Source organism: Chelonoidis abingdonii, chromosome 24 (genome assembly GCF_003597395.2).
Source record: "Chelonoidis abingdonii isolate Lonesome George chromosome 24, CheloAbing_2.0, whole genome shotgun sequence".
NCBI classification, from domain to species: Eukaryota; Metazoa; Chordata; order Testudines; family Testudinidae; genus Chelonoidis; species Chelonoidis abingdonii.
Genome location: NC_133792.1, coordinates 15,878,132 through 15,902,399, shown reverse-complemented (window position 1 = coordinate 15,902,399; position 24,268 = coordinate 15,878,132). Strand labels below are relative to the sequence as shown.

At 46.3% G+C, this 24,268-nt stretch overlaps 1 protein-coding gene across 6 annotated transcripts in view; it reads left to right on the top strand.

Annotated features, from left to right (window-relative positions):
* The window catches only part of RAPGEF1 (Rap guanine nucleotide exchange factor 1), a 72,978-nt gene extending 51,111 nt beyond the window's left edge, over positions 1–21,867 (top strand). For 5 of the 6 annotated variants that reach the window (XM_075060662.1, XM_032797627.1, XM_075060661.1 and 2 more), the window contains 13 exons: positions 499–587; positions 1,910–2,018; positions 4,334–4,409; positions 8,456–8,540; positions 10,581–10,673; positions 11,702–11,887; positions 12,989–13,073; positions 13,291–13,385; positions 14,759–14,837; positions 14,984–15,085; positions 15,211–15,308; positions 16,836–16,964; positions 17,565–21,867. In XM_075060662.1, the coding sequence (XP_074916763.1) occupies positions 499–587; positions 1,910–2,018; positions 4,334–4,409; positions 8,456–8,540; positions 10,581–10,673; positions 11,702–11,887; positions 12,989–13,073; positions 13,291–13,385; positions 14,759–14,837; positions 14,984–15,085; positions 15,211–15,308; positions 16,836–16,964; positions 17,565–17,715 (1,377 nt within the window). In that variant the 3' untranslated portion in view covers positions 17,716–21,867. Of the gene's footprint in view, positions 1–498; positions 588–1,909; positions 2,019–4,333; positions 4,410–8,455; positions 8,545–10,580; positions 10,674–11,701; positions 11,888–12,988; positions 13,074–13,290; positions 13,386–14,758; positions 14,838–14,983; positions 15,086–15,210; positions 15,309–16,835; positions 16,965–17,564 lie in introns of all 6 variants that reach the window. The other variant, XM_075060660.1, reaches the window with a different exon arrangement.
* Positions 21,868–24,268: the final 2,401 nt, after the last annotated feature.

Sequence of the window (24,268 nt, the reverse complement as noted above, 5' to 3'; positions counted from 1 at the left end):
CTCATCTGATTGGAAAGATGAGGAAGGAAGAGTAGCTTACATCCACACATTATGACAAGTGGGATTTGGGGGGGCTGTAACTAGGAAGGAATTAGAAGAGGAAGAGGAGTTGCAGTGAAAAGTTTAGAGCTGTCTTGCAGAGTGCATTTAATTCAGCAGAAGTGAAGTACGTGTCAACTGCAAGGGCTCATGAAAATGTCTGGGAGGAAGGTTAAGATCCAGATCAACAGCTGACTTGTGTTTTGTAACTGTCAGCATAATTTCACAACCTTAAAAGCAAACCAAAATAATTACATTAAAGTCTCCAGAGATGCTCCCAAATTTCCTGTCTAATTAACATCTGTGTTTTCCTGGCATTTGGCATTAATTTGCATCAATCTTTAATCCCTCCATAGGAATTTACAGTAAAGGGCTTTTAGAGGCAGCAAAGTTGTGAGTGTGGGATGACCAGTGATTGCAGGATCCCACGTAATGGTCAAAAACTTCTTTCTCTTCTAGGAATCTCCTGCCATCAAAGACGGCCACCCCAAAGACTCCACTTCGCACAGCAGCACCACTGGGAAGGAATGCAGAGATGGTGGTGAGAGGTGGGCCTGACCTGAACTTGCAGCTCCCCCTGCCCCACAAAACAGCAGTGCCTGAGCAGTGCTATTTTAGTCCTACCCACTGTCAAACAAGCCACATGTTCGTGTTCTACCTTCAGCAAACTTGATAGTGTCAAGATTTTTAGCCCATTACATTAGACAGTCTCATGAGAAACAAAATCCCACCTAACAAGGAAAATCCAGGCTGCGCAGGGTGATTTAACTAACCCACAGTGCTTGATGCAGCCTCTACGTAAGAGCAGCTGTGCTGGATCAGACAATCAGCCCAGTCCTGTCTCCTGTCTGACAGTGTCCAGTCCCAGCTACTTCTGAGGAAAGGTGCAAGAAATCCTGTGTTAGGCAGTAACAGAATTACCTACCCAAAGGAAATTTCTTCCTGACTTTGTTAGTTAGAGATTAGCCCATGCCCAGAAGCAGGAAGGTTTATATCCCTTCCAGGCTCTGCGTTATTTTGAAATCCTCATTCTAAATAAACAAAGAGGCAATGATACAACACACACACACAGTAACTTTTGTCTCTGTCTCAAGGAAGTTGACAGTTGCTTTAAGGGTTTTAATCGTTGCAATGAAGGAAACAACACAACTCTCATACTAAGCTTAGTGTCTGATGAAAAGACAGACTATTCCATGGTGGTCAGACACTGGAGTAGAGGTGTCTTTGGAGGATTCGCACATAGTATTATAGGAAGCCAAGCAGGGGGAATCTGTACAAGACACAACAAGAGTACCTCCCCTTGGAGCTAGGGGAGTAGCTGTGTAACTCAGGAAGAGAAACAGTTAGAATGTCTGTCATGTCTTCCAACAGAGAGAGATCTTGTCATCTCAGCACTCTGCCAGCAAAACAGATTATGAACTAACTTAAAGAGAGACTCCAGCCATGGATGGTCTATTTTCCGACATCCATAAGTTTGCAAAATCATTTGGCTCCCTGGTTCTCATGTTGTAATAACATGAGGGATGATGTTGCAGACAGTGCATGGAGATGCTAAAGTGTGCAGTCATGCACGCTGTAGTTCAATTCTATTTAATAGCCAGAAATCTGGCTGGACAAGTGCTCTGTTCCTGAAGATTTCACTTATCAGCCTCAGTCTTTCTTCTTTTCCAGGGATGCAAAAAGCTGTAGTGTTAGTACCAGCCACTCAGATTTGTTTGCAAGGGATTTCTCTGACTTTGAGAGTTTCAGACTTCCTGTATTATCTGGGCCATTTCATGAAGGCCTGGACACTATGCGCTCGATGTGACCTGGATCTCTGCTTCTCCATCTATATGATTAATGATCGTGATGGTCTTTTGCTCTCTCCCAGGCAGCAAAAGTCACCAGATGCTTTGGAATCATCACTAGAGGAGGAGGTAGATGAGCTGACCCTGATTGATCACAATGAAATTATGGCTCGGCTGACACTGAAGCAGGAGGTAGGTGCCTGCAAGAGTCATTTTCATGCTTCTTGGTTTGTGCTTTAATGAAATCTGGTTGACCTTGAGTGTAGAGAAAGAGAATCAAACAGCCCCCTCTGTGCAAGCTAAAAGGAAAAACTGGATTGCAGAAGCAACGAGGTGCAGCTTTTTGTGTGTAAATTGTGCGGAAAGCAAATGACACCAGTCTGGAAAGGAAGCATCGGCATCAGACTGTGAGTTGATGAACAAAGCACGAGCCGTCTCATTGAACACCAGCACGTTCTTGTGTCTTCCACCTCTTCAGCCTGTACCAGCATCTGAAATGCAACAGCAGAGATTCCAAGGGCTTGTCTGTGCTGGACCCCAGTGAAGACTATAAGGTATGAATTGCAGAGCGCATCAAAATGTTGCATTCTAACTTCCCCATGTGGATGCTGCTGGCATGAATGAAAAGGTACCTAGTTCGCATTAACATAGTTCTGTTTGACAGAGGACTACGTTTACATGAACCTAGGTACCATATTAATGCAAACTAAGTACTTTTTCATTCATGCCATCAGCATCCACCTGGGGCAGTTAGAATGCAACATTTTTGTGCTCTCTGCAATTCGTAACTCGATAGCCTGCAGTGCAGATCAGTGTAGACACAGCCTATGATAAATATAGTGATTGAACATGGGTGAGTAGTCAGGTTGATTAGTTGCTGTATTTCTAAGGGCTGGTCTACACTGGAGGGAGGAATCGATCTAAGATACGCAACTTCAGCAAGTCGAAGTATCTTAGTTTGACTTACCTGACCGTTCTCACAGCGGCAAGTCGACTGCCGTGGCTCCCCCATTGACTCTGCCTACTCCTGCCAAGGTGGAGTACGGACATCGATTCGGGGGTCGATTACTACCCGCCGATCCAGTGGGTAGTATAGACATGGCCTCTGTGTGAATGGAGGCTTAGCATATGGATGAGTCTCCAGCAGGAAGTTGCACTAAGTGTATTTAGTTTCTGAATTGCTAAATGGCTGCAGAAGTGCAAACCAACTACTCAGCAAAATAGCTGTTCCTGCACTTGAGAAACAGCTTGGTGCTGGGTGCATTGACAGACATCTACACTTGGTTGCTGATATTCCGAACAAAGCTGTTTCTGATGTAGGGGTCAAGGGAATATACAAGGCCTTTGAAGCTTTCAGACTGTCAAGGGGCCATTCTGGAAAACAGGAACAATATATCATTTACTGGCACTTACAGGAGTGTTCTTTGGACAGCCAAGATCTGCAGGAGAGCCGGAAGCTATTATTCATTCTTTAAGTGGTATTTCATAAGCCTTGCCAGCAGTTCACCTGAAAAATCACATCTTAGGCACGGTTGCTCCATGTCTGTAAATCAGGAGTATTTCCAGTACTTTTTATACTGGAGTAGCAAAGATATAGCGCAGGGGAGCCAGGTAGTATTCCAGTCTCCTCTCTGCAGAAATATTCCATGTAAAGCCCTTAAGAATGATGAAGTTTTATATAATGTTAGTAGCGTGCTACTCCTGGACGTACAACAGAGGGAGAGGCTGTTTGGTATGGTGGTGAGGCGCGGGACTGGAAGCTAGGACATCTGAGTTCTGTTCCCACCACGTGAACTTGGTTGAGGATAGCAGCAGTCAGGTGACATCTAGCCAAATAGTTCCAGATTATAGGATTTGCATGCTCTATTTGCAGTTTTTCAAACTAGATGAGCTTTGACATTCTAGAGACTGAAGCACCTTTTTTTAAGTTTGGAGATGTGGTTTCCCTCTCTTTTTCTGTCTCCTTTATCATCCCATTCCTCACCACACACACCTAGGAAATTGAACACACCAAATTATTGACTGTGCGAACGGATGCTGTATTAAATATTCAAAAGAGAGGAAATGCCAAAGTTAAGATTGAATGTGCAGCTTTCACTCTACACCCTTTTCATCATAAGGCATACAAACTGCCTCTGATGTATGATCACATGCTTTTGCTTCTCTTTAATAGCCATTGGAATGATCACCAGTGAGCAGCACAAAATATTTCTCTTCCGTCTGCTCACAGGCAAAGCGTTTAACTTTCGCTGCACTTCCCAGCCTGGCCGAAGGAGTGAGTGACCCAAACTGCAAGTCAAAACTGAGTCTTTCGGTATGGCAGGCGGAACACTTCCACTAGATCACAGGATTGGCCTGGTACTCGACACCTTGTCCCAGCTCATGCTTTGCAGCGTGAGTTGCAAGAAATGTACAAGTTAGCGCTGCATTTTAGGCACTAAAGAATTAGACCATGCTGAAAGGGGGCTTGGTCTCCTGTGCATAACATGTTTCTCTTCTCATTGCAGGGCGATGATGGGCCAGATGTTCGTGGTGGATCCGGGGATATCTTGCTAGTCCATGCGACTGAGACTGACAGGAAAGGTACAGTGAATGGAATGGAGCAAGCTGGGGGTCTGCAGCTTGGTGTGGCTTTTTTCTGGTTATGCTACGAACCTCTGTAGTGTTGCCTGTCAACTGTGTTACCATATGCAGATGTGGACAAAATGGGGAGGACTGCATTAATGTTGCAGAGGGGATTGTGTTGATCTTTGGTGAAACAGAGCTAAGCTGGTTAAGCTCTTGTACCGTTCAATTCAGCAGCAATGATTTTTTTTAACTCTTCCGTGTCCAGAGTCTAGCTCTGCAGAACGAGGCATACCAATGCAAACGCATGCCACTATTGCCTTGGCATCACTCTACCTGCAAACAAATGTCGTTGGGTTAGGGAAGAATAATTGTGAATGGCACCTTGTGCCATTGATTCAATTTTCAAGGTGACACTTGTGCTCTGTAACCTGTTGACTTCAGTTTAATGTTGGGGTGGGAATTGCTTGAGTGAACTTAGCATTGAAGTGAGTAATATCACTGGATTGAGCCAAACACCTTGGGTGAGCTGTCCCAGTATTGTTCTAGCAGTGCATCTCAAATTTAACTGGAGTATCCTTCCTGGTCCAGCCCTAATCCTCTTATGCATGGGTAACCAATCATGCCAACTCGAGTGGTGATTTGTCGTCATGTATAAAAGTGGGAGGTGGATGGAGAGGTTCTTTCATTTGTTTGAATTTTTCAGCACAGAATCTCATAATGTTAACACTTTGCATATTTTAAAGCACGGAGCGCTCAAATTTTAACCATTCTATTCGCTACTCTAATTATAACGATAATATTAATTGAACTATCCAGTTAAACCCCCAAATCCAGCTCCCCAAACATCAACCCTCCCTCCCCAAGCCCTGTGAATAAAGACGGGCTTTGCAGCATTTCCAAAGAGTGAACATGAGACATTTGCACTGGTGTAAACCGAGGAAGTTCTCCTGGATTGCCAGCCAGATACGCTCACCCACTGAGCCACTCAGCCCTCATATTTGATCATTTTAAAGAGGAATAGATTTCATTTTCAAATTAACCCTGTTTCATTCTGTAGCATTAGGCATTTGAGACTGCTTGCCAGCCCCCAGCAGCCAGCCAGGACATACTTACCCCTACAGAAATATTCCTGACCTTTCCTGAAGCGTAGGAGAAAACGGTGAAGGTGGAATTGGTTGTTTATCAGCTCCAGTTTAGCACTGCTCTTTCTTGGCGCAACAGTCTCTTAGAAATAGCCTCTTCCACCGTGTTTCTGTTTTTGGAGAGCTAATTGCTAGAGGGATATATGTTGGACAACTTGTGTGAAAATGATGATTACTGTATGCATCGAGGAAAGGCTGTGAAGAGCCTCGTACACTTCTCAGGGATGCAGATCACTGTGTGTTTTAGACATGCAGTAGCCTCTCCTGTTAACAGTTATCCCTGCATCAATAGGGAGAAGTGGGAGGGGGAGAGAGGTGTGTAGTATATTTCTTATAATAGTTGGCAAACTCACCCCTGCATGCTGTGCCAAGTTGTTGATGCAAGTTAAAACAGAGGAATTTATGCTATACTAACCCAGTATTTAGAGAGGGTTAATGAATTAAGTTTACGATAAGAAGAATTCAGGGCTTGTAAATCTATCAGCTGAACTGTGGAAAGAGGTATGGTTAAGTGGCTTTCCTTTAAAGATGAATTTCCTGGCAGGTCTGTGTGCCAGAGCGCACCAGCCATATTACCTCACAATGCCTTTTGAATGGATGGGAAACCCGAAAAAATGTAACTCCGCTCCCTGTTGCTGCTTCTTGTCCATTTAGGTTTGAGTAGCAGAGCTAAGTGGAAGAAGGGATAAAAGAAGACTTGTGGTCTTTAGGAATAAAACCTGGGGCCAGCTAAGTGTCCATGGCTGTGCACGCCCACTGCAAATGCAGGATTACAGCTGACCACCCATCCACCCTGCTTTAGAGATTATATCAGATCATCTTTAACTAAAAGACAGCAGCTCTCCACTGATGTAGGAGCAGCAGTAAGGAGCTTTCTGTGTCAGGTTACTGCCAGGTGAAATGCTGCAGACCGATCGGAGTGATTGTCATGCTTCCACTCCCCCCAACCCTTGTACAAAGCAATGGATTGACATTAGTGTTCAGGAACTTTGGGGGTGACGTGCCTGGTTTGAGGGAAACTTGGCATGTGCAGGTGCTGTGGAAGTTTTCTCATGCATCTCTGCTAATACACCTCCACCCTGGCCTAAACCCCCTAATGAACCTCCACTTGTAATGACCAGTCCTTCTCGCCAAGATCTGCCAATGTATTTCAGTCCTAATGTGCAACCTCTTTTTCCTGTCGCAGCTTTTCTGGAACAGAAGTGATCAGTCTGGCCAGAATGCAAGGGTTTGGGCTGAGACTGCCAAACTCATTTCACCTGTGTTCATAGAGGAACTAGCCTCCACTGTTACCGCTTTCTCCCAGATGAAGTGACGCCATCATTCCATGCTTAACTTTATAGATGCATCTCTCACTCTCATGTTCAAATTCCATCTCCTGCTCCCATGACTATAGACAAAGCCAGTGGTGTCCTGTTGTGGAGATGGCTTGGCATAGCACAGAGGTCAGCAGCCTTTCAGAAGTGGTGTGCCGAGTCCTCATTTATTCACTCTGATTTAAGATTTTGTGTGCCAGTAATACATTTTAACGTTTTTAGAAGGTCTCTTTCTCTAAGTCTATAATATATAACTAAACTATTGTTGTATGTAAAGTAAATAAGGTTCTTAAAATGTTTAAGATTAAATTAAAATGCAAAGCCCCTCAGACCAGTGGCCAGGACTCATGCAGTGTGAAAATCAGCTCGCCTGTCGCCTTCGGCACCGGTGCTATGGGTTGCCTACCCCTGGCGTAGCAGCATATTATATGCTCTCTAGCACCCCTTACTGGCCAATATTTGCAGTGGTATTAACTCTTTCCCTTGTTGGAAATAGTCTTACTTTTTGCACACTCTGCAAAATCAGCAGTAATGCTGTGAAAGTGGCCCTAAGGACCCATTGTCAGAGGCCTTATTGTACTTTTGCTTGACCTACTATTAAAGACCCTCTTCTCTGAGATAGATGATTTTTGCTGATCCTCTAGGTGAATGCTCTAAGCAAATCTCAGTGTGTTACAGCCAAGAGTCAGACCAACAGGGCAGAGCGGGAGTGGACAAACTATGGCCTGCAGCCCAGATCCAGCCTGTCAGGGCTTTGGATCTGACCTGCGGGATTGCCACCGCCATGGTGCTGTGGGACTAAGGCAGGCTCCCTGCCTGCTCTGTCACTGCACCACTCCCGGAAGCAGCTGGCACCATGTCCCTGCAGCCCGTGGGGAAGAGGGAGACAGAGGGCTCTGCTGCCCTTACTGGAAGACACCACCTCCTGCAGCTCCCATTGTCCAGGAACAGGGAACTATGGCCAGTGGGAGCTTTGGGGAAGATACCCACAGGCCCTCCCCCAGTGGCTGCAGGAATGTGGTGCTGGCCACTTCAGGGAGCAGCGTGGGGCCAGGATAGGGAGGGAGTTTCCCTTAGCCCCTCTGTGCGCCGCTGCCACCCTGGAGCCACTCAAGATAAGTGGCGCTGGGCCAGAGCCCAGACCCCAAACACTGCCTGCACCCCAACCCCCTGCCCTGAGCTCCCTCGTACACCCGGCACCCCTCCTGCACCCCAACCCCTTGCCCTGAGCACCTTCCTGAACACCGCACCCCCTCCCACACCCCACACTCCCTCCTGCACCCCAACCCGCTGCCCCAGCGCTACATTCATGACCCAGCATGCAATTTTCACAATCAGATGTGGCCCTCGGGCCAAAAAGTTTGCCCACCCCTGAGGCAGAGGGAACTTTGCTGTTGCTTTTGTGCATTAGGTCCACCTGCTGACAAGAAATAATACTGCAATGTTTCTGCAAAGCTGGATATTCATTTGTTCTTGCAGAAGTTTGCCTCCATATTACCTTTTTTTTTCCTTTTGTAAAGACACAATAAAGGTAGGATTCAATATAGAGCATGCTTCCTTCTGAAGACACAATTGACGGAGGTTTTGTTGTCTTCCTCTTTAGATCTGGTGCTGTACTGTGAAGCCTTTTTGACAACGTACAGAACATTCATTACCCCTGAAGAGCTCATCAAGAAGCTGCAGTACAGATATCCTTCCAAAAGTGTGACACTCTTGACCCCGCCAAGGCTCGGAGCACTGTACTCAACACTTCATAGGCAGGGTGGGAAATGGCCTAATCTAAAGCATGCTGGCAGAGCAGGCTACAATATATTCAAGCCCACATGGGTGGCACACACCCTGTTAGCTTCGGGGCGGGAAGTCATAGTTTACAGCACAATCTCTTCACTTCAGTGCAAATCAAATAGCATACTCCATGGGACAAATCAAGGCAAACATGGTTTATTGGTCTTGAGCGCAAGAGAGCGGGCCAGGAATGCCTGGGTTCTAATCCCAGCTCTGAATCACTGCTTGGCTTTGCGCAAGTCCATCACCTGTCTGTGCCACAGCTTCCCCATCTGTACAATGGGGATAAATTTACCGACCTCTTAACGTATGTCTGGACAACGCTGAGAGGTGCAATTCCCAGCATGGGTAAACGTACACGAGCTAGTGTGTTAAATGTAGCAGTGTGGCTGTGGTCACGGAGGCAAGGGCTTGGGCTAGCCACCTGACTGCAATCTCGCCCGACTCCCTGGGTACTTAGTCACTGCTGCAGCCACACAGCTGTATTTAGCATGCTAGCTTGAGGAGAGCTAGCATGTTTATGTTGATCTGAGCTGGGAATCACCCCTCACAGCTGCTCCTCAGCTGTACCCAGAGAGGTGGTGTGTGGATTGATGATCATGCAGTTACTGGTGAGAGTTAAACTCTGTCAATATTTAGACCTCCTTTCTGCCACACAAGAATGCAGCACATCAGAGAAGATCTTCTTCACGCTATGGTTCTGAGCTGTGCTGTTGGTACCGGTATCATGGGTATAGCCCTTTACCTGCTGACAGAAGCATCGGTGATGATGTACAAAGGTTGTTCCTTGAATATTACATCTAGAATTCCCTTCCCTTGGATCCCGTCGCATAACTCCCTCCGTTGCTACTGGGACTGAGGTTCTGCACTTTAAAGACTCACAATGTAAATGTCTCACGGGTTTTAGTCTTGCGGCTACACATCGGGGCCTAGTGTCGTGCTGTCCAGCATTGCAGCTCATCGCTGCCATCTTCAGCAGAGAGGATGGTCCCAGTGCTACTGCTTTGGCTAATGGACACTGGACACAGAACCTCTCGTGTAGAGGTCAGCAGTGAAATACTCACTTTTAGGAGGTGCTGGAAATTCAGAGCCATAATCTGGAGCTCTATGCTCCAGACCTTTTTATTGTTGTTGTTTTAAATTCATCTTAGTTGGTGGTTGTCTTCTCCTCTCACCTCTCCCTTCCCAGCCCAACTGTCTGGTTGAAGTAGTCTTTTCAATCTATGTTGGTCCTCCATACATTCCCCCCCATTAACCACTGCAGCCATCATCCTGCTGGCTTTGAACTGGGCAGGACTCTTTAGGTCAATCAACTCTCCTCAACAACCAGTGTTGTCTGCAAGTGACCGGAAACACCTCTGACATCTACCTGCTGACAGAATGAGAGACTGGGTTGGGCCTTCAGCTCTGTGCTGTTACAAGAGAGACCAGATGCCACAATGAGACCAAGGGGAGTGACAGTAACTTGTTGGACTGGCAGTTGACTCAGTTGTCACCTTAGAGATGATGGTTTCAGGGTGCACCACCTCTCCCCTTTGTTAATGCGCCTACCGAGTGGTGTGAACCCCTCCCTGCTACATGCAGCCTATACTGCTCAGTCCACTGCCTTTAGTATTTCATGTCCCTCCTAGAAATTGAGTGCTGGTCTCAGTCATGGCAAAAACTGGGCTGGGGGAGAGGGAGATAGCATTGGCCTGCTAAACCCAGGGTTGTGAGTTCAATCCTTGAGGAGGCCATTTGGGGAACTGGGGTAAAAATCTGGGGATTGGTCCTGCTTTGAGCAGGGAGTTGGACTAGATGACCTCCTGAGGTCCCTTCCAACCCTGATATTCTATGATTCTATGAAAAAGCAGTGATCCTGGTGGGAAACCTATTGGGGGACTCTGCAGACAAGCAAACATTGGCCTGGCTGAATTGAGTTAATTCTTTAACTTGTGGCCAACGTATGAGAAGTTCTGTCACTTCCCAGACACGTTTAAGAAGCGAGTCAGCAAGAACACATTCTTCGTGCTGGTGAGAGTGGTGGACGAGCTGTGGTGAGCTTGCCTCCTGCTTTGTTTGGGGGCCTGGGTGGGAGGTAATAAAAATGTAAACTATATCTGTGGGGGAGACTTGCAACTTCCTTCCCCAGATCAGAGAGACTGCTGCAGGGCTGGACACTTGGGCTCTTGGCTGGGAAATGCAAGTTTTCAGGGTGCCTTCTCTGGGTCTTCCTTATGACTTCAAAAATAAACAATCTGAAGGGGAATCTTTGAAAGAGAGGAAAAATTGGCCACAGGGTGAACTGGAATGGCCTGGATTCAGTTAAGCTTGTCGGAAAAGGAATTGGATTGTGTGCTGAGCTGACTGTCCTAGATCCGAGTCTGAGGCAGAAGACTAAATGCATTGATTTCTAGGGACATCCCTAATGACAAGTCACTGCAGTTATCTCGGCTGCCTTCGTGTCTCAGCTGGGGCTTTGTTGTGCTTCCAGGCAAGAGTCCATGGTTTGAGTGTGACTCGGGACTTTGGTCCATTAGGGAGATGGGGGAGTTGAGAAAGATTACTGAGGTGACCCACAGTGCACTCCAGGGAGGAGTGCAGCATGAGATGCTATTGAGCAGTCCCCAGTAGCCAGCTGTAGGTGCTTTCGTCTCCTCAGAGAAGCTTGTTATCATAGCAGCAGCTGCAACAGAGTGAGTGTATAGATGAGAAGGCTTGCCCATTGTGTCAAGAGCTGTTGAGATAGCACATCAGGAACAGCTACCCAGAACTGCCAGATTGGGGAAGTTTAGGATGCTGTGTTGAGAGACCAGGCCATTCTAATTGAGGGATGATGTCCTTTTCTGGACACGGGGGTTAAGATAACCTTACTCAGGTGCCTGGAAGTCAGAGCTGCAAAATAAAGTTTTTCAGTGCTCAGTTCCATGGGGGAAGCTCACCCTAATTTTGATTTCTGAATTTTGTCCTAATTTCTCATGATAAAAGAGGAGAAGTCCTTAATACAGGCTCTAGGTAAATAGGGAAAGTCATCTTTAATGTCTTGTCTCTGACATGTGCTCTGGGTTTTCTGTCTATGTCTCAGCTTAGTGGAGTTGACGGAAGAGATTCTAAAGCTGTTGATGGACTTGGTGTTCCGGCTAGTCTGCAATGGAGAGCTCAGCCTCGCTAGAGTGCTACGCAAAAATATTCTGGATAAAGTGGATCAGAAGAAAATGCTGAGATACGCCAACTCAATCAAACCTCTAGCAGCCCGAGGGGTGGCAGCCAGGTGAGGCAGCCTGCACCTAATCAAACTTTGGTCCTGTTTGTGGGATGTGCATCTGCCTGTTAATGCACGCTGAGCACGGTAGTGTCAGAGAGTTTGTTTTGTGCTCTGGTTTTGCAGTGAAATGCTTTTCCTGACCCTTCTTTATTTATCTGTCCCTACCCATCTCTGTCAAGTCTTGCTTTCTAAGGCACATGTTTCATACAGCTCCACGAGTTACCCTTGAATGCTGATGAAGCATATACACAGTGTCTATGCTCCATGGGCAAAGCAGTAACCTCTGCAGAGCTCCTCATCTCCAGGAGCCCTGTGAATGCTGACATACACTGAGACTTCAGCCAACGACATCCATCCCTTAGTTATGCAAAGGACGAGACACAAGGGGAAGTCACTGGCAAACTCGTGGAATGAAGCATGAAAAACAGATTTTAAAAATCCTTGTAACAAAGGCTTTGAGGCAAAACATAGAATTTGTCTGTCTCAGGCATAGGACACTCCAAGCACCCATTCTGAGCCTGATGACGCTCTGGTAAGCTTCTCAGGGCAGAGATCTGTCATTCTGACTTTGATCCCCTATCGTCTTGTATAAATGATCTTGCAGCACAAAATGCTGGAGAGCAGCGCTCGTCACCTCGAGAAGAGGAGAAAATGGCATATTGTTTAGACTTAGAGAGTTGGTGTGCAGAGCTCCCCCAATTGATATTTTTATCAAGATCATTACATATGCATGATAAAGAAAGATCGTGAGGAAAAGGTCAAGCATTTGACATGGGAGCCTGATATCGAAATGGTGCTAATGCCACAAGTGATTTGGGCATAGAATATTTTTTTTTCCTCTGCTAGCAAAGTCTAATTTTAAAAAATTCTGGTGCTGATTCTCCTCTCTATTACACCCATTTGATGGTAGTGTGACTCCAGTGGCCTTAGTGGAGTTATGGTGCAGCACAGCTGATGTAGAGAGGTGAAGAATTGGGCCTCTAGTTCGAGATAAAATTAGAGTACCTATTTTAATTCCTCATTCTCTTTCCAGAGTCAATGTTCTAAAGAAAAGAAAATCAGTCATGGTTTCATTAGCTTTTTCCTTTCCTTCCTTGTCTCTCACAGGCCGGGGACCTTGCATGATTTCCATAGTCATGAAATAGCTGAGCAGCTGACCCTTTTAGATGCTGAGCTCTTCTACAAGATAGAGGTACAGACACAAGATTAGGGGCTGGGGCAGCGGGGGGGAGAGGTTTTAACAAATGCTCTGATGCTGTTCTCTAACAGCTCTTAGGCATACACCTGTTGTCGTTGTAGAAGAAAGCCAGGTTTTTGTCAGGGGAGGGCTGTAAATCATGGGGATGACAGGGGATCCAAAGATAGATGTTTTATTTTAACTCATGATTTGTTCTTCTCTTTCCCGCCAGATCCCAGAAGTTTTTCTTTGGGCAAAAGAGCAAAATGAGGAGAAGAGTCCCAACCTGACACAGTTCACTGAGCACTTTAATAACATGTCTTACTGGTAAGGAGATTAGAGCAACAGCCACTGTACAGAACTTAACCTCTAATGCAGTGGCCACTCCCCCACTGAACACAAGTGGCACCTTTTAATTTTACTCACCTGGGAGCGGAAAAAAAAAAGGCGCCACCCGCTGCGGCACTTTTATTGACGGGGTGGCACTTTGGGAGTGGGACCTTGACTTGCTTTGGTGTCTTCGGTGGCACTGAAGCTTCATCACCAAAATGCTACTGAAGACCTGCGGAGCGAGTGAAGGTCCCGCTGCCGAGGTGCTGCCGAAGACCTGGAGCACTGCCCTGTCAGTAAAAGCACCGCAGCAGGCGGTGCCTTTTTTTTTTTTCCACTCCCCCTCTTTCCTCCACCTGGTTACGCCACTGCTTTTATGTCCCTGGAGCCCAAGAAAGCTCTCCTTGAGCTGTGCTATGGGGCTGGGGCTGCTTATTTCCATGGTTTTGTCTTGTGGTGTGTTGCTGGGCAGTTTCACTTCCTGGGACTAGACCCAGGACATTCTGCAAAGAATCCTGCATGACAGAAAAATGAAACCTTATGGTCTTCTGGAGGCAGCTGCATCTCCAGGCTTTATCGCAAATAACACCAAGACCCTTCAGACAAACACCTTGATACATCTGTGCACATGTGCATCTTCCCTGCCTCAAACCAAAGTCAGTACAGAAATGAGGAGGCCCTTTCAAATAAACAATCTGGTAAAGGATGAAAACTGCAGCTGAAAACTGGCCTCTTGAGTAAGTTGATCCCTTAGTTGTTCACATGTCCTGTGTAACAAATCAAAAGAGAATGGTGCCTCCTTTAAGTGCAGTTAAATCCATTAGGATGTTAAGCAGATCCACTTTGCATGCATGAATGATGGAATTCTTCCACACCAGTCCATTTCCACAGCAACGGGGGGGAAATAGCTCAGTGGTTTAAGTATTGGCCTGCTATTCCCAGGGTTGTGAGTTCAAACCTTGAGGGGACCATTTAGGGATCTGGGGCAAAAATCTGTCTGGGGATTGGTCCTGTTTTGAGCAGGGGGTTGTACTAGATGACCTCCTAAGGTCCCTTTCAACCCTGACATTCTATGATTTCTATGATAAGATGCCAGCCCAATAATATTCACTATGGGAAATAACTTCTCTCTCTCTGCATGAGAGCTTTCTTCTAATTTGGGTAACTTCAAACTCTGGCATTTTTGTGAATTTAAATATTTGCTTGTGCTCTGTAGAGAAGAGACAGGACAGGAAAACGTGAACTTTTCAGCCTCATTGATCGGTCCCTGATAGATAGTAGCAACTCAAGTGAAGCAGCAGGTATTGCCAGATCAGAATCCAGCTCAAGGGCTAAGTCATTCTTCCTGGTTTTTTTGTCCATTCTCACAGGGTCCGTTCGATAATTATGCTACAAGAGAAACCACAAGACAGAGAGAGGCTGCTCCTTAAATTTATAAAGATTATGAAGGTAACAGCTCATTGCTTACAGTTCTCACACATGATGTTTAGTGAGCTTGTGTGTTGGAATGTGGGACATTCCATTAGGGGTAGCACTGTTGGTTTCCAGAGTGTCTTCCACATCTCTAGAATCACTGGTTTTCTCCTTCTTTACAGCACTTACGAAAGCTGAATAATTTTAACTCCTATCTGGCCATTCTTTCTGCACTGGATTCAGCACCCATCCGAAGGCTGGAGTGGCAGAAACAGACATCGGAGGTGAGGAAAGCAGGAGATTGAGCCCTAGCTTTGCTCTGTTATGGTCTTTGGGAATGCAATTTCTTTAAGTCCATGCACCCTTGTTTGCACCAGGAATTCCACGTGTGTGTGTTATGTCCCACTAGGGCCTGGCAGAGTACTGCACACTCATCGACAGCTCCTCGTCCTTCCGTGCCTACCGAGCAGCTCTGGCAGAGGTGGAGCCTCCCTGCATACCTTACCTGTGAGTAGCTGTCCTCCTGGGGGTCACTGGTTTGTCTCCTCTCGCTTGGGGTGTCTCTTCACTCAGATCCCCGGCAGCCTACACTCAGCTGTGCATTCACTTTTCACTTCAGAATGTGGGACAACCCGACATGAAGGGTGCAGGATACAACCCTTGTTGCAGGCCTTCCATGTTCTAAAACCTGAGGAGGAAAATGCTTCCCATTCCTAGGCATCCAATAATGGGTTCGAGCCAGAGTGATTATGTACCAGTTCCCTGTGACGTTCCCTGCTTTGCAGTCCCACAGCTTTCTCAAATGTGCGTCACTTTGTACCTGGGTACTTCAGGCTCTGGATTTCTGTTGGGACTGCAGTTCCAGTACTGGAGCAGTTCATCACTTGGTTGGAAATGGCAAGGATGCCTGGTCCTAATACTGTTTTCCCGCCGGCCCTGTGCCTGTGCACTCCCAATGTAACCTGGCTTTGGATTTCCTGAGCCACTGTTATCTGAAGATCCCAAAGTACTTTACAAACGTTAATTAACAAAATCTCTCAGCTCCCTGTGCTTTCAGCAAACGAGGAAAGTGAGGCACAAACGCAAATAAGTGAAGGCAAGTGGAAATCAAAGAGTTTGAACTCTCAGAACAGACCACTAGACTAGACTTCCTTTCAAGGTTGTGTGTAGAAAAAGAGGAGTTTCTCCATGAGATGTTAGAAGTTCGTGCAATTCCCATCTCATGAGGCTAAGCTGATTCAGAGCTGCCCATGTGCCAGGCCTGTCACTGTGTACTGGAAGTGTTGGTAAATTAGAAGTCCTCTTTGCAGACATGCATCCCCTTTGTCTTTTTTCAAAGGTGGGATTAAAGTTCTCACCTTTCACTGCAGGGATCCTGCAGTCTGGATGCCAGATTTACCAAGGGTTTATATAGGCTTTACCAGCATAAGCTCAGCCTGCCCTAGGTCCCCAATGGTGGAAAGCTTGTTGGAGAAGAGAGTGCGGAGGCACGAAGTAGCCAATCTGTTCAGGACCATTGGAGAATGAGACAGCCCCAAAAGGTGGATGGAAAACGTGATTCCCCTGGGTGGCTCTAGCCCACAGGGAACCCAGCAAAATAGAAAGCTCTCATCCTTTGCAGAAAACTTGAGGGAGTCTGAAACCGCTACTCTCTGTCTCCTCTTCCAGGGATGATGCCAGTCAGCACTTCTTGTGCCAGCTTTATCTAGTCTGCTCCTAGCTTTCAGATGCAATGAAGTAATTAATTTTTCTCGGGTGCAGAAACTGGTCCCCAGTATCACTGGTTTAAGCATTAATGCTTTATCTGTAGGATCTCACCTCTGCACCCATGATGCCAGGAGTTTTGAGCCAATGCACCTTTGAAAGGACTGACTTCTTCTGATTTCAAATGCAGGAGCTAACCGTGGCAGCAGCACTGAGCATTTGGGTTGATTTTTACTTGCCTTTCAGCTGGCTCTGAAGTGCTTGTGACTAATCTGGAGCTCTGTGCTTGTCTTCCCTCCTCTCTGCATGCTCCACCCTTGTCTCTTTCAGAGGGCTGATTCTGCAAGACTTGACATTTGTTCACCTGGGAAACCCAGATTACATTGATAGCAAAGTGAACTTTTCCAAACGCTGGCAACAGTTTAACATCCTGGACAGCATGAGGTGCTTCCAACAAATGTAAGTATGGTCATCTGCCTGGCCTACAGCAGCGAGCAGGGACTCCGAGCTACCTTTGAGGTGTTCTAACGCCGCCTTGGGACTAGGCATGGGGGATGCAAACGGTGCGGTGCTGCTGCAGCAAACAGGAAACCTATCTAGGAGAATGTAGGTGTTATAAAGGCAGGGGTTTATAGGACAGACTTTGAGAATCCTAGAGATGACAGAAGAACTGTTGGGTTGCTTTTAGTCTCTCATTCTTTTGAATTCAGCTATGATCCCTACAGTACATTTGCCTAGTACATTATCCAGCCTTGTTTTAAACATCCCATGCAGGGAGCCTTCCATCTCTTCTTTTGTCTGCTGTGATTTATTCTTTATTGGGTGGATGGTAATTGCCAGGATTGTTGTTCTTTCCATTTGTAAAGATCAGTACCACATTTGCCTCTTTTCCACCAATATACTGGTATCTTCAAGTAGATGGTCCAGTTGTATAAATTTCAAGAATTGGAATGTTGAATGTATTTCAGATCATATAGTCTGGGATTGCCCTAATTAAGGGGCGGTTCTCAAGGTAAACTAGCTGCAATGTTAATTGTAGTGTTCTCTCTGGTTTTATAGACATTACGACATCAAAAGAAATGACGATATAGTCTCATTCTTCAATGACTTCAGTGACCATTTGGCTGAGGAGGCCTTGTGGGAACTGTCTCTCAAAATCAAACCTCGAAACATAACGAGGCGAAAAACAGACAGGGAAGAGAAAACCTAGGAGGAGTGGGGTGTGAGCGAGGCGAATCGCTCTGCGGATGCACTGAGGGCAGCTATGAGACTGGAGTAAATACTTGTACCTGTTACTGGATGATGCACTCTTCCTGCCCAGTTGGCAGCAGTCACTTGCTTCCTGGGTCTGTGAATATTGGATTCTCTCAGCAGAAGAACTGTGAATGTGTGTGTGTCATAAGACAGCAACAGCCAAGGAAAGAGATCAGCCAATGCTCATTCCACTCTTCTTCCTCCACCTCCCGTCTCTCCATGCCATGAACCAGCTTTAAACCTGGGAAGAGAGTGCAGTGGAAGGAGGATCCCCTGTAGGCATGTAACTGGTTTGCCAATTGATGTTTTACATGTATTCTGAAATACTCTTGCCTTTGTCTTCAAGCCACAGGGGGCAGCAGCAATAGCTTAGCAGCCTTGAGCTGCATGTCTGTGAATCGCAGGGCACCTATGCAGCAGACAAAAACTGTGGAAGCCCTGGATTGTTCCCTCTTACCTTCTTCCCTCCCATGCAATGTGGTCATGAATCACTTTTTCCCCAGGGAAGGTGGAGTGGCAGGCACTCTCTCTGCCAGAGAAGCTTTATTTTTGGAAGCGTTTGTGTGTGTTTACAGGGTTATTGAATCTAATTGCCCCAGATCTCTCTGACCTTAATCCACAGATATGGAAGAGGCACTGAAAACATAGGCAAGGACTGTCGTCTCCAGTCATCGCATCCCCCTTCCCCCACCAAATCTCATTATTTAAAAAGATGGTCAGTCTCCCAACTCTGGGAAGGTTGACTAGCCATGGTACTGTGGCTCAAGTGTCCTGTGAGCCCGTATCCCTTAGTGATGGTACTAGCTACTGCACAGTAAATATTGTAGTATATAAGACTATTTGTAAATACTAGTATTTAGATTCTACGGAGGGCGGGGACTGGTGCATGTCAAAATGCCAGTGGCTTTAAAGGAAAACAGGTGCAAAAGGACATGTATAAATCCACAACTAGTGAAAATGTCTTTCCGAGTGCTGGAATAAAGGAGACTTGGGGCAGCCGTGTCTGGAGAGGAGTGCAGAGGGAACATTTGGAGCCAGGAGGAATATTTCCAGGATTTTAAATGCTAAGGTGCAAAGAAAAGGGCATGTGTTCAGTGCTAAGACTGGTCATCCTCTCCCCCTCACCCACCTCACTTGGGGTTGTTGCCTGAACTGGTTATGGAACCCCTTCTGCATAACCTTTGGTGCTGCATTTTGTGATCTTAGCATTGAAAGAGCCAGAAGGTAGCTTTGGAGCTGGCAAAGCTCTGTCCCCAGTATAGGCAAGTCAAGATTCAGGGGACACAGGCAGCCCAGCACATCATGAGGAGTTAGCACGTCACGTACCATGTTAACCCTGATCTGGTCCATGTGCCTTATTCAGTTTCTCTACTCCTTTCCCCCATGGTCGTGTCCTCAGATGAGCAGTCCTTTCCACCAGCGCAGCAAGGACTGGCCGATTCACACCCGCGACCTCTCTGTCCTTCATCAACTGTTTACAGTGCTGGTCATGTTTTCAGGAATGTGTTGTAGATTTTAATCAGCCTTGCAAGGCCTATTTTGGAACTACTTTGTGTAGTTTGCCTGACAGTGAATCACTGTGTTTTATTGTGAACTGTAACAAAACGCTTGCAGCTTTTAGAGGTGTAAGTCTTAGGGAGTGTACATAGGAGCTTCTCCCAACAGCGCCCTTAACTTCCTTATTAAGAGCCGTTCAGTGTTTGCTAAGCCTACCTTGTTCTGAGTGATTCAGAGTTACAAAACCCTCCCTTCTTCACACTCATTGCAGAGTCTTTCCTCCCCCCTGTTGTTAAACAGCAGCTTTGACTGACAATCTGTGTGACACCAGCTGGAGTGACAACCCATATTGTTTGGTTTATAGTATTATTTAAAGCTATACATCTTTTTTAAAGGACGCTCTAAGCAGAAGATAATGGGCTTGTCTCCACACAAACCTTGCACTTGTTTAACTGAAGGTTTGTTTTAAACCAGTTTGGGTAGACACTTCTATTTCAGTTTGAGTGGCTCATGTCAATTTAGCTTAAGTAAACTCTTTCCTGACTTAAGTTGACCTGAAATAAGAGTCTCTACACAAACTATTGCTCCAGTTTAACTAAATCCATTTTTAAAGTGGTGTAACTTTCTCAGGTAGACAAGCCCACAGTCTCCCAGACGCAAGATTGATGTTCTGTGCATATGCAGCATTCTTGCGTGCTCCTGACATACCTCTGCTTGTCTTTGCCATGTTACAGACCAAACCATTGCGAACAGGAATGGCTAGCTAGGGAGAATGCATGAAATGATTGTTCTGTCAGGGCAGCTGTATTTGATATAAAGAGAATATAGGAGAGACCCAGAGGCCAACAGACTATTCCTGGGTGGATCCATGCAGTTCCTAGAAAGGGTTGTCTGAACAGTCCAAAAAAGAAGCTTCTCAATACTGAAGACCCTGAATCTGAGAGAGAAATTTGACAAGTTTATAAAGCCAGATTTGTTGTCTATGTAGCTAATGTGTGTGTGTTATCGAGCTGGCAACTTTGCACGGTAAAGCCTTTGTGATCCATGAAGCAGCAAATGCAATCCACCTCTTGTGCAGGATCCTCTGCTGTTTGGTTCTGAACATGTCACTTTATTATTTAAGGTGTGTGTTGCAGCACAGGTGATGTATAGCAGTATTGTGTGTGGTCGTGTTGCTAAAATTGTCCTTTCATTTCAGTGTGTTCCAGCTTGGTTCCTCGTGTGTGTGTGTTGTGCCCCTTTTGGGTTAAAGTCTGAGACTGGCACTGGCCACGTGTTGGAAAGGGGCAGGGGGAGTGAGAAACCTCAGCAGGCAGATGCACCTCAGTGGTAATGCACCTTGTCCTAAAAGATGCCCCACAGATGCTCACGTCTTTTCTGGCCTTTCCATATAACTGTTTTGAGTCCCTGCCTCGCAACTAAACTGCAGACAAGACCCCTCTGAAAGGAGCACAGGCGGAGATAAGGCTGCCCATCCACACACAGCCAGCTGCTAGTGAAAAGCAAGCCACTAGTGTGTGTGCTGCTTGCCACATGGCTGCTGTGCGATTAATGCTGAGTGCTGGCTGTGTAAGTAACCACCTGGGAGAAGGCAGTTGACTGACAGCTGCTGCTGCGACCCAAATCCCATCAACACAGTGCCCCGGGCAAATACAACTCTGGAGAAGAAAAAACTGGGACTGGGCAATGGGATGGATCCCTTGATAATTGCCCTGTTCTGTTCATTCCCTCTGAAACACCTGGCACTGGCCACTGTCGGAAAACAGGATACTGATCCAGAGGGGCTGTTGGTCTAACCCAGTAGAGCCATTCTGATGGTTCTTTGGGGACATCCCTGGGTGATACGCAGAGTGCTGGCTTTCCTCTCAATTATAGGTTTGTGCATGTAGTTTTGATGAGTAGTGGGGCTGCTTTGGCGGAACTGGGGTGACTCACTTTATGGACAGGCACCGGCGCAGCAGAATGAGCAGTGCTGTTGAGGAGGGGCGCCAGAACGTTCTCATCACAAGTACAAATGAGCTTCAGTAGCATTATACCATGTATTGGTTCCCTGTCAGCGGCAGGCCTAGCAGCTCCGTGGGTGTGAAGGGTTCACTCCTCTGCTCTAATGCTTCCCTGTGATCAGAAGCCAGACACTTCAGCTCTCTGCAGGACTGCAAATGTAATGGTCAGTCATGCCTCTTGCAGATAGCGTCCATAAATCTTTTCCCCTCTGGGAGGAGTGGGGGATTTTAAAGCATTGACTGAATATTCAGACGAAGGCCAAGCAAGAGATGACGCCAGTTTGTACGTTACCGCTGTGATGACAGCAGCTCTGTCTGGAGTTGTGGAGGGAAGTAGAAGTGGAAGGAAGCCCTGTGTTACCTGAACTCTGCTGAGCCACCTGCCAGCTGTGCTGACTCCAAGTCTCTCCTGCCATCCCAGAATGTTACATTGTATTATCTATTTACCACTAAGCCAGTCCTGATAGTGACATCTTCCTGCAAACATTTCAAACCTGTAACTTTTATATTAAAGCAAAATAAATACCGATAATGAATCCAGCCTAACGATCGTGTTTACAGAGCATGCAGCAGTCTGCGGATTAAAGTGACAATCGAATCCACTTCAACTGCTGGTGTGGCCTTGTATTTTCTTGTTTTCCTCTGTCTGGGTCTCATTTTTCAGTTGGCCTTTTGTTTTCTGCTGGTAAAACACATACACATCTCAGAGCCAGAATATTTTTCTTCCCCCTCCCTCCCCAGCACAAGCTTATTCATTGGCACAGAATTAGGGGTGCTTTCCAAGGAGCCCTCCATGAGGAGCCACTTATCCCTTGAACATCCATATTCACATAGCCAATAGGAGGAGGGGATCCAGGATATAATGTGTGAAGGAGGATGTGTGTATGTTGCAGTGTAGCTATGAAAGTGGCATTGTGACACTCCACACAAGCCTATAAATAATTGCTCCTGAGGCATGGATTGCTGATAATGTGGTGCTCCTGGTCTATTTCAGTCCTGGATAAGTTTCAAAATTCCACTGGAAATAATCTGCATCTGCCAGATTGGAGTGTAGGATGCTCAGACACTGACCGAGTCGCATACCAAAAGCAACGCTAAAGACAGATGGTCTTACAGGGCGTGACACATGGTATGCCACATCAGAACTGGCTGGAAAAAAACACTCCCTCTGGCAGTCAAGAGTTGCAGCTTTGGGGGAGGAGAGGGAGACCCTGCACACATAAACTGTGTCTCTGTTTGCACCATAGTCAATATAGCGTGCGTGTTCATTTTACCCGCACTGTACGGCAAAGAAAGGATGGCCTAATGTTTTGGAGTACAGGCCTGGGAGTCAGCTCTCCTGGGTTCTGTTTCCAGTTGTGTCACTATTTCGTTCTGACCTTCTGCAAGTCATTTCACGTGGCTGTGTCCCGTTGCCCCCATCTAAAATGTGTGCTCTAGAGGGAGGGTGTTAGGCTTAATTCATGAATCATTTGGAGACCCTCTGATGGAAAGTGCTATAGGCGGGCCAAGCGTTATCTGTCCTAATCTGAGTCACAGCACGTTTCTATACATGCCTCGTTTTTCAGTTTAGAAGTTACGTGTTTTTCAGGCATGTAATAATTTTTGCTTCTCAGAGTTCGCTTAGCCCATGTATTTCATGCCCAAATGACTGTGTAACATGAGCTCAACACTTTTAAGCAGTTGTCATGTTCCACTGCAGAAGTGGCCACATTTCAGTGATGGGCAAAGGAGATCTCTGTCTTATTCCTTAACTGCATCACAGAAATATTGATACTCACACCTTCTAGTCAACTGTTGGGATTGGACCACATCCACTCTAATTGAATTGGCCATGTTAGCACTGACTCTCCACTTGGTAAGGCAACTCCAATCTTTTTATGTTTTGTATATTTATACCTGCCTACTTTTTTTCACTCCATGCATCTGATGAAGTGGGTTCTAGGCCATGAAAGCTTGTGTCCAAATAAATTTGTTAGTCTCTAAGGTGCCACAAGGACTCCTCGTTGTTTTTGCTGATACAGACTAACATGGGTACCCCTGTTGAGAGATCGTGGACCTTTTAAGGGCACAATCCTGGAAGGGGCCAAGTATTCTCACCCCTCACTGACACTTCATGGGAGCTGAGGGTAACACCTGGCAGCATTGAGAGGTGATGCAAAATCTTGTGATGAACCATGCTGTAGAAGTGCAAAGCAGTAGTGCTTGCCTAGGGGCTGAAACGTGCTCTTATTTCTCTTTCAGGTGTTTCCCTCTTTGCTTTCAGTTGTTATCAGTTAGGTTCACTCTGACATAAAGCTGCTGCCTGGACCAGGATCCCATTCTACTAGGTGCTGTACAAACAGAGCAAAGCCAGTCCCCCCACCTCCCAAAGCGCTTAACATGTAAGTATAAGACGAGACAACAGGTCGATATAGACAGATGCGATGTACAAGGAAACAATGAGATGATATTGGTTGGCCTAACAACTAGTGGTGTCAGCACAGCAGCAAACTCCATTGGTGGTGATGGCTGAGCGATTACCCAGTGCAGCCATGTCATTGTTGCCAGTTTCTCTGAGACCGCCTACACCTTAACTCCCAAAGTGGAATTGAAAGGGGATACAGGAGATATTAACAAACGCCAAGGGCGGGACCGGCAAGGAATTTACTGGTCTCTATTTCTAGGCCTAGGGCCACATAAGGACTATGTCACCTTTTGAACTTTTTTTAGTCTCTGCTAAGGATCTCAAGGTGCTCTCCAGACAATTAAGCCTTACAGCACCTCTTCCACAGATGGGGAAATGACCCCTGAGAGTTGTAGTGAATTACCCAGTGTCGCAGCAAGCACAGGACAGAGCTGGAAAGATAACCCAGGAGTCCTGCCGGCCAATGCAGGCGTGGGGCAGGATGGTTATGGCAGTGTGGGAGCTTTAAAGGATATATTGAGACATTAGAGTTGTGTGTGTTTTTTTTATTTTATTGTAATAATCTAGAGGCTCCCAGAGTTTGGTCAAGACACTTGTAATAA